Raw genomic sequence first — 13,659 nt, 5'->3', positions numbered from 1 at the left:
GCCTATGTCAGTCTTCAAGGCTAGCTTTTCTCTGCACAACAAAGAGGAAAGGAAGGAAGCAGAGCAGAACTCATGCTTTGCTGGTGGCGGGGCTAACTTTGGCTTTTCTTGCAACCCGGTATTGAGGCTTCCGTGTTCTGGTGCTGGGTCACAACCTGCGAATGGGAAATGCCAACCTAGATCATCATTCAGACTGGACTGCAGTTTTGCTGACCCCTCGGCATTATTATCTCTGGAAGTGAAAAAAATATAAGAATCCCCAGCCCTCTCTTTGGCCAGTGTTTTGTTGTTGCTGTCGTTATCCCTATTCTAGAGCTAATAATAGTCAATAAGGGGAAAGGTTCAATCAGCAAAACTATGGAGTTGATGGAATGGTAGACCTCCTTTTTTTCTCAGTTCTTCAGCTTGATTGAAATTGCAAGGGGGAAAAGTGTACACCTGTGTTTACCATTAGGTATAGAAATGGCTTGTGTCTATTTTGCTTTCTCTTCAGCACATCAGATATGTCAATAACCATCAGTTTATACCTTTGATCAGGTGACTACAAAAAATAAAAGATGTTAAACCCCAGCAATGATTTCAGCCAAGTATATGAACGTGAGTCAGACCAGCGGTCCATCAAGGTCAGTATTGTCTTCTCAGAATGGAAGCAGTTCTCTATGGAGTCAAGCAAGTCTTTCACATCACCTACCACCTGATCCTTTCAACTGCAGACAATAGGGATTGAACCTAAGACTGTCTGCATGCCAAGCAGATGCTCTACCATTGAGCTGTAGCCCTGTGATGATGTTGTTTTTATTATTTTGTAAGCCTTGAAACCTTGTCAACTTCCATTGTTTAATAGTTCTTTCCCTGTTTTTCAAATTCTATCCAGTGATATTTTGCAGACAGGCCTCTTTTTTAGCATGCTTCTCACTAGAATTTTCTTATGCTGTATTCTGCCAAGTAGATGATTATCTTCTCTCTTTCTCTGTTTGAAACAGTGTCCTTAAAATGATGTATTGTCACCTTGTAGTCCCATCACATCACTGGCACAGTCTCCTTAGCAAACCTGCCTTGCTAGAAATGGAAAAGTCACCCCAAAGGGCTGGTGGTGCTCATGCATTGCAAGGCACCACTAGTTAAAGCTAGTGGGGCTGGGAAAAACCTGCACATGAAAGAGATGTTGTAGAATTACTGCTGCTTAGACTGGATAGTAGCTGTTAAAATACAAAAGGGAAGAGACACCTCTGAGGCAGGCAAAGCAGGGACCCTGTCCATGGTGTTCTGAAATACACCTGCTAATGATGGAATTTGTACAAGTAGGAGTATGTCAATAGCATTGAGCCAGTGTGCTCTAGTGATTGGAGTACTGGACTAGGAACTTGGAGAGACCCAGGTTTGACTTCCCCCTCTGCTATGGAAGTTCACTGGGTGACCTTGATCCAGTCATTGTTGTTAAGTCTAACCTACTTCGCAGGCAGGGTTGCCAACCTCCAGGTGGGGCTGGAGATCTCCCAGGATTACACACTGATCACCAGATGAGAAAGATCCATTTCCATGGAGAAAATGGCTGCTTTGGAAGGTGGATTTTATGGCATCATGCCGCACTGAAGTCTCCAGCCTCCCCAAATCCCACTTTTTTTTAGGCTCCATTCCCCCAAATCTCCAAATACTTCCCAAGTGGGAGTTGGCAACCCTACTCACAGGTTTATTGTAAAGAGAAAATAAAAGAGAAAAGAATGCTGTTGTAAGCTGATTTGGGTCTCCATTGGGGAGAACAGCTACAAATAATAAATAAAATGTTGGTGCACATCTGGCTTTTGTATGTGTATAGTCCAGCAATGCTGGGATATTAAAAGTAAACCCAAATGTAAACACAGTTGTCTTGTAAGTGCCAAGGGGCCACTTGATTTTGTTCTGCATTGTGGTGGGAAGCCCCACCTCAGTGTCATCAAAAAAGACAAGTAGCCCCTCCACAGTTTGGAGATCAGAGCCATTATCTTTGTGCTTTAGATCCATGCTTGAAAATATAGTCTTGCTGCTCACTGATTCCACATTTGAAGTTAATATTTAAAATGCTGCATTGCTAAACCTTCAGCTTACTCTTTCAGGTGTCTGGTGTCTTGGCTGGGTGCAGAGTTAGAGACCTGAGTCTGCCAGGGATGGTCTTATTTATCCCAATATTATCAGCTGTGTTGACCCTGTCAGCAACGCTGCAAGAGAACGCGAGCACTAGATATAAAAAAGAGAGAAAACATGTGGGATGGTCGTGCTGTATTTACACAGCAATTATCGCGTTACCTTCTTTTACACCAATATAAACCTGCTGTTGTGTTTGCTTACTGCAAACCTATTGCTTCTTTAGATTTGGGGGGGGTGGGGGGGAGTTTTGCCAAAGCTGCAGGCACTGCTGGTCTTGCCCCTTTCTCTTGGATCAAAGGCAAGTACACACTGTGGCTGTGTTTATTTTAAAGGGGGGGGGGTATCTCCAGAACCAAGGATCTCGGAGTGTTTGCACAGCAGAGACGCCTCCGTTTGAATGCCAAAGCTACCAGGAGAGGTAAACGCAAAATGTCCACAGAGCAGCCGCGTGTCACCTCGAAAGCGTGGCTTGGATCCTGCGTGCCCTGGAGGACAAGCGCCTCTAGATATCTCGTCCCAGAAGCAGCTTCGTTTGTCTATGTTGAGTGTGTGTGCGCACCCGCTAGGGCAGGCTTTTGCAACACAAACACGCTGGTGTGCATGAGAGACCGAGCAGCTCCCGAGAAGTTACCTCTTGCTCTAAAGTAGCGGTATTTATACTCTTGCATGTGCCTGGAAGAAGCGCAGCCATTGTAGGCGAGGAAAGGACAATCCTCCTTCCCTGTAATTGCTTTCTATGAAATTCTTGTGTTTCCAAAAGCATTCTTGCGAGACTAGAACGCGACAAGGTATATAACAAATCCCCACGCTGAATAGCCCCGAAAGAAACGTCCACGGCGCTCTGGGAATCAATGACAGCACCTAATAGCCTGATAGATGTAAGGAGGTGGGAGGAATGTAAACAGATTAGAGCTGACCGAGAACCAAAGCTGAAGCTTGATCCATTCTTGTGAGCAATGGCTCTCATAGCGGTTAGGATTTCTTTTTCCTCACTTCGCTCTTCCCATCCAGCTCTAATCCGTTTCGGAGATCTGTGATTCCTCCCCTCTCGCCCTCCTCTCTCTTTGTACGGGTAAGAAAAGGCTCCGGCGGGGATGTGGCTCCTTCGCAATCACACGGATCTGAGGCCATCAGCAAACACACGTGTCACTCAGCCAGAAGGAACAGGATTCTTTGGATGCCTTCCAGTTCCGCCTGGCTTTTTTTTTTTCGCTTGCTCCAGGTTTTACTTCTGGTTGCCTGTGAGGGCTTTCGCTCCTCCCTTTTGAAATCCTATATTAGCTGTGGCCAAAGCAGGCTAAGAAACACAGCTCATTGTTGGCAAGTGTTGATGAGAAACTCGCAGAGGAGTGAGAGAGGAACGGGTTTGAATCCTTCAGCTCCGGCAGCGGCAATAATTATTATTATTATCAACTCACATAGGCGCAGAGGAGCAAAAAGAGAATCGCTTGCTTTTATGCTGGGTGATCTTTACTGACTGTTTTTTTTTTTTTATCAGCACGTTTGAAGCAAAAGAAGAAAGGGAGGGCTTGAGGTGAGTGGCGAAAGAGCTTGATCCCCCCCCCGCTTTTTTTTTCTTTCGGCAACAATGTGAATGAGAATGTTTGGTGGGGTGGGAGGGAAAAGCAGGATTTTTGAGCCGGAGCCCTGAAATCCACTAGCGTTCATATTACAAACAATCCTTTGCAGACTTTAATTCCCAAAGTTCTTGACAAGGAGAGAAAAGGTCGGGTAAGATCTGTGCCCTCTGTAGTTCTTACGTAAAGCTTATGTGATAGGGCACGTTCAGTAGAAAAACGGGCATGCTGTTTAAATCCAAAGGATTTTATTTCAGAACACATTTTTTTAAAATGAGTGTATTTTGGGGAGGAGGGTGGCTTGTTGCTGTTGTGCAGGCTTGTTTGGCTTCTAGGTGTGCGTGAGTTGTGTGTGACACTGGGTTGCACAAGGTCCTTACCTCTTGCAGTTTTTTAAGAAAATGATTGCAAATGAGTCTTGGTGTGGCAAATTTTTCTTATTTTGTTTTTTACAAGCGTAGGGGGGGTGTCCTAGGATGAGCCGGGTACAGCCTGCAACTGTTTCCTTGGGATAGGGAGCATCAGTGGTTGGAGCAGAAATGTTTATCTCTTTCTCTGTAAACATTAACTTTTAAAGGCTGGAAATGGCAGACCACATGATGGCCATGAACCACGGGCGCTTCCCTGATGGAACCAATGGGCTTCATCACCATCCCGCACATCGAATGGGAATGGGTCAGTTTCCCACCCCTCACCATCATCAGCAACAGCAACATGCCTTCAGCGCTTTGATGAGTGACCATATACATTATGGAGGTGGAAATATGAATGCAAACAGTGGGATCAGACACGCCATGGGGCCAGGGAATGTGAACGGGGGCCACCCTCCAAGCAGCATGCCGCCAACAGCCAGGTTTACCAGTTCCCAGTTTATGGCCCCTGCGGTGGCAACCCAAGGGGGGCCCTTAACAGCCAGCATGCAGCTGCAGAAGCTCAACAACCAGTACTTCAGCCACCATCCGTATCCTCACAACCACTACATGCCGGACTTGCACCCTGCCAACCATCAGCTCAATGGAGCAGCCCAGCATTTTAGAGACTGCAACCCGAAGCACAGCAACAGCAGTGGTGGTAGCAGCAGCAATGTGCCTGCCTCTGTGCCCCACGTCCCTGCAGCAATGCTGCCTCCCAATGTCATCGACACTGACTTCATAGATGAGGAGGTGCTCATGTCCTTAGTCATAGAAATGGGCTTGGACCGCATTAAGGAGCTTCCAGAGCTGTGGTTGGGACAGAATGAGTTTGATTTCATGACAGACTTCGTTTGCAAACAGCAGTCCAGCAGAGTGAGCTGCTGACTTCTTGTGAAACAAAGGACTTTTTATCTGTGTGAATGCAAACATTCCCTCAAGACACAGTATTGCAAAGGCTTTTAGGAGTTTGAATATCTGGGAAACAGAGTAAACTATAAGCTTGTACAAATATGATTTCTCCCTCCTTTGTTTTTAATTGCTGTCATTTCTTTATTTTTAACCTTGGATACTCATTTCTGCCTCCCTTCCTGTAATAATGATTCAGTCTTTAGATTTTCTCAGTCTTGCTGCTTATTTTTTTTCCCACTGGTAATATGCCAATTATTTCAACTGTTATGAATATTGGCAGATTGCTTAAACTTGTGGATTTTCTGTAGGCTATCATTTCAAATAACTAGGACAGCATTCAGATTCTGAGTTAAAGGACAAAAAAAATGCAGTAGTTGGTTGCATGAAGTTCAGGGTAGATTCCTGCACAAATACTGCCCTCTTGCTTTGTTTTTAACTATGCATTGCAGTGCTACTAACTTTTAGTCTGCTTAAACTGGAAGCTTATCAAATGTGGGCCAAACCTTCCCTGATCAGGAAAAAGAAACCAGTTCCTTACTCTGCTATTTGTTCCCCTTCCCATCTGTACAGACAGTAATAATAGTATGAATGGAATGGTCTCTAGTCAGGGGCAAAGAAACATTTCACAATTCTTTTTAAAACATTTTGTTCTAGCTCCTTCTGCAGCTTTTTTAATTTTGGCATCATGCTTATATAGTTTATTCAGTTCAATGGGAAAATACTACTGTGTTGAAAGCTTTTTAGGAAATGTTGACAGTATTTTTGTACAAAACTTTTTTTGAGAATATACTTGTTAATTTATTCTATTTTAATTTGCCTGTGTCAATAAAAAATTGAGAAATGCTTTAATTATTCCTAAACATCATTTACCAATATTTTTTCTTTAATTTATCCTTCTCCCCCCCCCCCCTCCCCTCACCAATGTTTGATACACATAGTCAGTCTGAATTGTTCAACTGTTGGGTTCTGCAAGAAATGTTTTGAAGGAAAACTTACATGACACCATTGTATTTTGTATGTCATGACTGGTGCAGAAGGTGAAAAGGATTTAAGGATAAATATGACATCACAGTTTCATAAATAACATTGTAACATGCCTGTGTAATTTTATCAAAAGTAAAATTGCCAAGAGGCAACAATTTTGTGATTTGCCAACTTACTTGCTTTAAATGTAGTTGTCCAGAATTATGATGCATAAAGTATTTATTCTATTTATCTATTAAACTTTAATTTTTATAAATACTGTCAGTTGATATATCTATGAAACATTTGTTTTTTACATAAAATCATGTTGCACTGAAGGATTCCAGGAAAGACAGACAATGCAAGGACACTACAAATTTTGGTTTCTTGTACCAGGCACAAAAATGTTCTTGCAGGTGAAAAACTTGCATTGTACTGAAATCTAAGATAACTAGAGGAGAAAGAAGGGAGAGAGAATTCTGGTAATGACAAGAAAAGTTTTATTAGGAAAAGATGAGCCAGTTGTCTTACAACTGGAAAGTGAATTAAAAGTACCAACATCCAAATATATTATGCAGCAGAGATATCATTATTACTATTGTTAGGTTTCCTGAATTGCCACTTAAACCTGAGAATCAGGTGTTTAACAACCTGTATGATCCCTTTTTAACAAGGTTGCAGCAGTTTAATGCTAAACCTTTTAGCCTACTTTGTTCTATTTATTATAAAAGTTTATGCTGTCCTCTTGCTTTAGTAACAGCAAAGATGTAGAGGGGTAGCTGTGTTCATCTGTCTGCAGCAGTAGAAAAGAGCAAGAGTGCAGTAGCACCTTAAAAGACTTAAAATCTTGCAGGGTATGAGCTTATGAGTTACTGCTTCTTCAGATCTGAAGAAGTGAGCCAGTGACTCAAGAAAGTTCATCCCTGCCACAGATTTTGTTAGTCTAAGGTGCTGCTGGACTCTTGCTCCTTTCTACAGCAAAAATGTCTGTATTTAATAAAGCTCCAGAAATTTAGTTTGAGAAACATGAGTATATAGAAGCCCAAAGAATTAAATATAACTAATATGCAGGATAATATTTGAGACAAAAATTGAAATGTTTTTGTATCAGTTTTCTTGTTAAATTAGCCTCACTGTAACATATGGTAGCCCCTAACCTTGTGGAATAGACCATGTGTGCGTTTTTAACATGTAGCTGTGCTTCCCTGAGTAACCTGGACTCCTTTGTTCTCAAGGTGCTAACTCTTGGGTCATGGTTCAGTGGTAGAGCATCTGTTTGGTACATAGAAGGTCCCAGTTCAAACCACGGCATTTCCAGTTAAGATTTGGCAGTAGGTGAAAAGAAAAACCTCTGCCTGAGACCCTGGAGAGCCAAGGCGAGTCTGAGTAGACAATATTGACTTTGATAGACTGATGGTCTGATTCAGTATAAGGCAGCTTCATGTGTGCTTCTGTGTAAGACACCTGCTTTTTGTCACTGGTATCTTCTCATAGGTAGCATATAGGACATAAAAGGTGGGTGGGTGGGGAGTTCTGCTTTGAGGCAGGGAACTGAACTTGACATTGTTTTGATTTCAGCCTTCTGATTATCATTGCAAATGCAGAAGTTCAATCTCCCTTTAAAAATACGGATGAAAATGTAATAGAGAACAAAATATATTAAGTAATATTTTGAGACACACACATCTGGTTTCAAAAATAATGGCATAAGCTAAAATCACACCATTATAATTTATTACCACATTCTCTGTATTTGTGTGAAAACCAGTTATTGTAACCATGTATCCACTTATTTTATAGCCGTTTCAGTAATCTGCAACTTTAAATTGGACTTGATGGAAGTGAGATTTTGATATTTGGAGCCAGGGAAATCTGTACCCAAAGCATGGAGACAGGACTACAGCAGTATAACAATCAGGTTTATTAACCTTCTTGGTTTATGGTTATTTAAAAGTGCATTCTGAGCAGTCTGTGCACTGTTTGAATTCAAATATTCTGCATAAAATGGATGAGATAGTCTTTTGCTTTGGTGGAGATTGGCTTTTATTCTATAAAGTTTAAAGCTTGGATTCATCATACTCACAACATCTATAATTCCTTCACAAATAAACTCTCCCATAATAGCCCTTCTATAAATAACTTTTCTTGACCATGCAACTAGTTGCATAACTCTTCTGGCTAATACCAGGTGAGATTGAACCATCAACAGTGCAGTTCACCTTAAGGTAGGGAAACAGTAAGGTCAGGGCCAAAGTGGCAGCAACTCAGGTTAGTATCAGATTGCAATTCTTGTCAAATGTACAGTAATGACACTCTGAGTAGCTTTATAACGTTTGTCTCATTCGCATGCTACATTTCCAGGTGTACACTTAGATGACATTAATGTATAAAAACAATGCAGGAAAGTTTGAAAAGCACTGCAAAACAGAATACTCCAGGAATCATATTTTATAATAAATTTTCTGCAATATGACAATGAGGGTGATTATATACAACTGCAAGGCAACATTTCCAAACCATTAACATGGTTCCATCATTGATTCAAAACTGATGCTAGAGAAGCATAATCAGTGCTTGAATTCTCAACTGCAAGTTTTCCAGCTGATACCATCTGCCTTAAGTTTTCCTAAAACTATTAAATTGCTTATTTGCATTAGACCAAAGTGTTTAACCATAATGTGTGCAGTGACCTAGTTTACGTAGCCAATGCCAGATATTTTTTGCAAATGAAGCTGTTGGAGGGAAGGGGGTGTATGTGTGTGCTGCATTCCTGTTTAAGTTGCTTATAGCACAGGAAACTTGACCTCTGTACTTTGGCACTTTTTCAAAAAGTTCTAATATGGTACATGAGCTCTACTGTTCTTTAAGCCTTGTCCATAAATAGACACAGTGTTTTATTTGCAATGGAGATCAGCGATAAGCCTCTGTGTGCAGAAGCAGCACAAAAGACACTTGTTAGGGAAAATAGATGCTGATTAATAAAACCACGTCACTCTCTGTGGTTGGCGGAAAAATACCGGTGACGGACCTACTTTGTGCTGGCGCTGAGAAAGACATCACACTGCCGTGATGGATCTCGCAAGAACAGTGAGCTCCCCACAGCTGTTTATGAGGTGCTCCAGGGAGACACACTAAGAAATCAGTTGACATCTATTGTATGGTTTATAGTCTGGATGACTTTTACAACTGCAAAAGCCTGTGCTGCACATAAATTGATGTCAACAGTAAAGGCCAGATCCTTTAGAGCAAAATATTAATCTACTAATCTGTTACGGGTGGCCAGCTTTGAAATGTAAACACCCTTCTTTCTTGAATGTATTAAGTGTTGGTGCCACCTTGTGGAATTGCAGATCAAAAGAGAATGGCTTAAAAGGCTCCCTTCCCCCCACCTTTCACATATATGCAATGGCCTTTTTCTGTTAAATGAGCCATGCAGCCATTAGGCAAATAGCTAACTGGGCTACAAGAATTCTATAAAGAAGGAACAGTGCTCTGAGATAGAAGGTCTATACTGTGAGGCCAATATTATATTTAATTGACTTCATTATTTAGAGTACTCATTTTTTTAAAAAAATGTACAAGATTACATGTACAGTGTCATCATAAGCACATTTTCTCTGAAATAATTTATGTGGAGCAAAAGCTCATGAAATGAAGTCCAAGTTTGACATTATTATGCAAATGCAATCCAAGAAAAATACAGGGGCCATTCATGATACCAGTGATTGGTGATGAAGCAATCTCTCTTGTTTTCCTAAACAGATTGACACCATATCTTTACTTAGGAAATGCAATCAAAGTCTTTCTAACTTCTAATTCAGCACTACAGCCAATCTTTGAAGTTCTGTTCTTGAAGAATGGGGACTTTTAGACCACCAACAGTGTCCTGGAAGACTTAATTATTTTCCCACAGGTTTCTAACAACATTTCAGCCTTCAGGAAAATTTGTGCTCACATTGAAGTCATCATTCTTCCTCCTCCCCCCACAACAAACAGGGAGAGGGGAGTGTCCAGAATGAAAGAACTAAATTCATCAGGAATTGTGACTGCATTTCCCAAGGCTTGAATGACCAAGGTTTAAGCAGAACTAGGAGACTGAGTTGTCACCCATTACTGATCTTGTGAATGCCCTCTCTGCTTTTTCGTGTTTACATTTGGATGTTACATAGGTTGCATTTGTAAGATGCATATGTATCTTAAAGAGTTTCCTTGTTTGCCTTTGCAATAAAGAAGATAAGGTCAAAAGTAGTACTGAAGGGGGCAGCTTTTTAGATACTGTACCTTGATAGGTTTTAACCTGATTTAGCCACTATTTTTTATTAACACTTCATATGTTATGGTTTTATCTATTTGTATTTTTGTGGTTTTACCAAATTTGTGATGATCAATAGCTATATACAGTAAACTAGTTCTTAAATCTGTACCATGTTGCATTCTGGGCCACTGCCTACCAGCTATGTATGGCTCTGCTCAGCTATGTATGGCTTTGCTCACTGTGCTGGATTCCTCGTCTGATGAAGTGTGCTTAAGAGCACATGAAAGCTTACGTTCTAAATAAATGTTGGTTGGTCTTAAAGGTGCAACTTGACTCCTAGTATTACTACTGTATAGGTTGCATTGAGATATCACAACAATCAAGAGTTGTCAATGGCTGGCACAACACAGTTTCTCTGATTTAAGCTCCTGTCCCCTTTTCATGCCCCGACCTGGATAGCCCAGGCTAACCCAGTCTTGTCAGATCTTAGAAGCTAAGCAGGGTTTGAACCTGGTTAGTACTTGGATGGGAGACCACCAAGGAAAGTTGCAAGGTGCCAACATTGTGCTGTTGGGGGTGGGTGGGAGCCTTCTAAGAGTGCAGTGGGGCTCTGCACAATGAGCCCACTGTAATGGTATCATGCGGAAGTGATGTCATCGTGTCAGAGATGTTGTGTTTTGGGGCAAAATTTTATGGTAAAATTGGCATAAAACCATAGCATTTTGCCCAAAAACCACATAATCATTGTGCAATGTCCCCAACATGATGATATCACTTCCACATAGCTGGCAGCAGGAGAAGCTCCCAAAACCAGGGGTTCCCCTGCTGGGACTGGGGAATAGCAACCTTTGAGGAAGTCTGGTGTTGCCATGTAGTGTAAGGCAATGGCAAACCACTTCAGAATGTCTCTTGCCTTGAAAATCCCATCAGGAGCTGCCATACTGGCTGGAACTTGATGGCACTTTCCACCACCATACCTTTCTATTCCCCCATGAAGATCAATTGAGCTTTGAATCAAGCTTCAGTTAGCCAGTGATGTCCAAATGCAAGTCCCTGGCCAAAGCTGAATTTAGTCTGCTACCCAGATCAGGTTTCTAAATTGGGATTGCTTTTGCTTTAGGATATAATTCTGTTTCCTGTATTTCAATAAACCCTTACATAATGCCAAAGGTGTTCAGTATTATTAAGCTGAAAGAGGCATTTGAAACAGTATTCTGAGCAATTGAAAGAAAGTATTTTCATGTGATTAAATTAAAATTTTGTGAAACTGCATCTAGTATATTTATTACTTGAAAAGCCTGCTTACTTCTGAATATATAAATAAGGCACCAGAGAAGAGAAACCTAATCTAAGATACCTCTCTGCCGTAACATTAACTCTGCTCCCACCATCCCTTATTCCTCGCAGCACATGAAGGGCAGGGTCTTTTTACATTTTCAGCATCCCAAATAGACCAGCCTCAACTAGATAGAGCCTGGTGGAGAACTTTCTGGAAGTTTCATTTTTATTCAGGTAATGGACATATTGCTTATGGTCAATACCACAAGAGTCAGACTTTATGCAATTGGGAAGACTAGACCAACAGCAGAGATCTGTAAAGGCTGGAGGGGACCTTTCATGTGTGCATTTACTGTCCTCTGGAAACTTTATTCAGGTGTATTGGAAGCTGCTTGAGTTCTATACAATTCCTACATTAAATGTTTACCACAGATGTTCTTCTCTTGCTAATGCTGAGAACAGGGATAAATGGTTAAGTTGTCAACATAAGAAATGAGTACTTATTGTATTATATTTCTGTTGTATTGGTCTAGGGCATTTATAGACTCAGTGGGGAGTGGTGGTTAGTGTATCAGACCAGGATCTGGGAAACAACAGTTTTAAGTCCCCACTCTGCCATGGAAGCTTGCTAGATGACCTTTCAACAGTCATTCTTACTGAACCTAATCTACTTCACTGACTTGTTTTGAGGATAAAATGGAGGACAGGAAAATGGATAAGCCACTTTTAGTCCTCAATTAGGAGAAAATAAAGGTATAAAAAAATTTAAAAACCATGTACAGGATAGAGACCCGTGTGTTGGTGCTGAACTGTTCAGGTCAAAATCAGAAGTTACTTTTGAATGGTGAAGGAAGGCTTTTTTTGTTTTTTTCTATTAGAATAGAAAACTTGGGATTGTTATCTGGAAGAAGGGTGTTCCAATTTATTTGTCAGAGGAGCTGCAGGAATGGTGTTAGGGTGAAGCAAAGAGAGGAAAAGGGAAGAGGGATTAGGCAATTCACGCCATCCTGTTTCAGGCCTTTCCCAAACAGACAGATTTGATGCTGATCTTTTTGGCCTTCCTCCACCAGACCCTGTGATGCCCCCCTACCAAAAGTCATGGTGGATTTAGGGGAACATTCTGGATCGATGTATTAACTTATACCGCAATGGGAACCCAAAGTGGCTTACATCATTCTCCTCTCCTCCACAACAATCCTCTGAGGCAGATTTAGGCCACATATATGACTGGCCCAAGTCAGCCACTAAGCTTCCCATGACAGAGTAGGGATTAGGATATAGTCCAGCTCTCTAAACTTTACACCATTCTGCCACTTTTGCAGACAGAGACACTGACCAAAAAAAGGGAGATTGTGATATTTTGTTCAGTACTTCCCCCTTACTGCAGCTCCTGTGCCCTGTGGCATTTTGCCCATGCATTACCTGCTGGGGGAATCACAGGGAACTGTTTTGAGAATGGAAAGAAGAGGGGGAAGGCTGAAAGTAAATTTATAAATAAGAACTGTTAGTGTTTTATAAATCCCTTTTCTAATTTACTTATTTTTTTGTGTTCAATTTGTTACAAAGACTCTTCAATTATAAGTAAAACAGAGCTTTAGAGTAAAGACAAAACATTCATATAAGACATTATTTACAATAGGCGACATCTGAAAGAGATGCATGAAGGAAAAATACCAAAAATTGATTGTTAGAAGTTAATCCCTTTCCTTCATGTACTGGCAGCACCTTTGTATTTTCCTCATATTTGAAGCTGAATACAGACAACTTGTCATTCTTTTCTACTTATTCTTTTATATGATGCTATATATTCTGTTATATACTGTACATCTAGGAGATATTTATCAGGGTCATACAAGGAATCATGGGAGGAGAAAAGAACAGAAATCCCTCCCAACCCCTCAAAATCCCCTTCTAGAATTAACAAATGTTGAAGGAAAGCAAAGTTGCAGGCAGTGCACAGCACCAGCCACCTCACAAGAATCACTCACCTTGAGCTGCTATTTGAGGGATGTCAAAGCATGGCCAAATGAAGGCAGAGACCCCACATAGGCCTAGACTCCAAGTACGGGGAGGGAACTCTTTTCAGAGGATGGAAGGAAGGCCCTTCACCACCAGCAGAGGGAGAAGCAGCAGCAGGTGT

At 41.2% G+C, this 13,659-nt stretch overlaps 2 protein-coding genes across 2 annotated transcripts in view; one reads left to right on the top strand and one right to left on the bottom strand.

Annotated features, from left to right (window-relative positions):
* HECA (hdc homolog, cell cycle regulator) overlaps positions 1-13,659 on the bottom strand; it is a 262,046-nt gene that overhangs the window by 108,498 nt on the left and 139,889 nt on the right. The gene's annotated exons all lie outside the window — the stretch shown is intronic.
* CITED2 (Cbp/p300 interacting transactivator with Glu/Asp rich carboxy-terminal domain 2) lies at positions 3,523-6,263 on the top strand. The gene is made up of 2 exons (XM_060240288.1): positions 3,523-3,658; positions 4,279-6,263. Exon 2 carries the CDS (start codon positions 4,286-4,288, stop codon positions 4,997-4,999), a length of 714 nt encoding a protein of 237 aa, XP_060096271.1. The 5' UTR covers positions 3,523-3,658; positions 4,279-4,285; the 3' UTR covers positions 5,000-6,263.

Source organism: Heteronotia binoei, chromosome 1, assembly GCF_032191835.1.
Source record: "Heteronotia binoei isolate CCM8104 ecotype False Entrance Well chromosome 1, APGP_CSIRO_Hbin_v1, whole genome shotgun sequence".
Taxonomy (NCBI): domain Eukaryota; kingdom Metazoa; phylum Chordata; class Lepidosauria; order Squamata; family Gekkonidae; genus Heteronotia; species Heteronotia binoei.
This window is presented reverse-complemented; position numbering and strand designations above follow the sequence as displayed.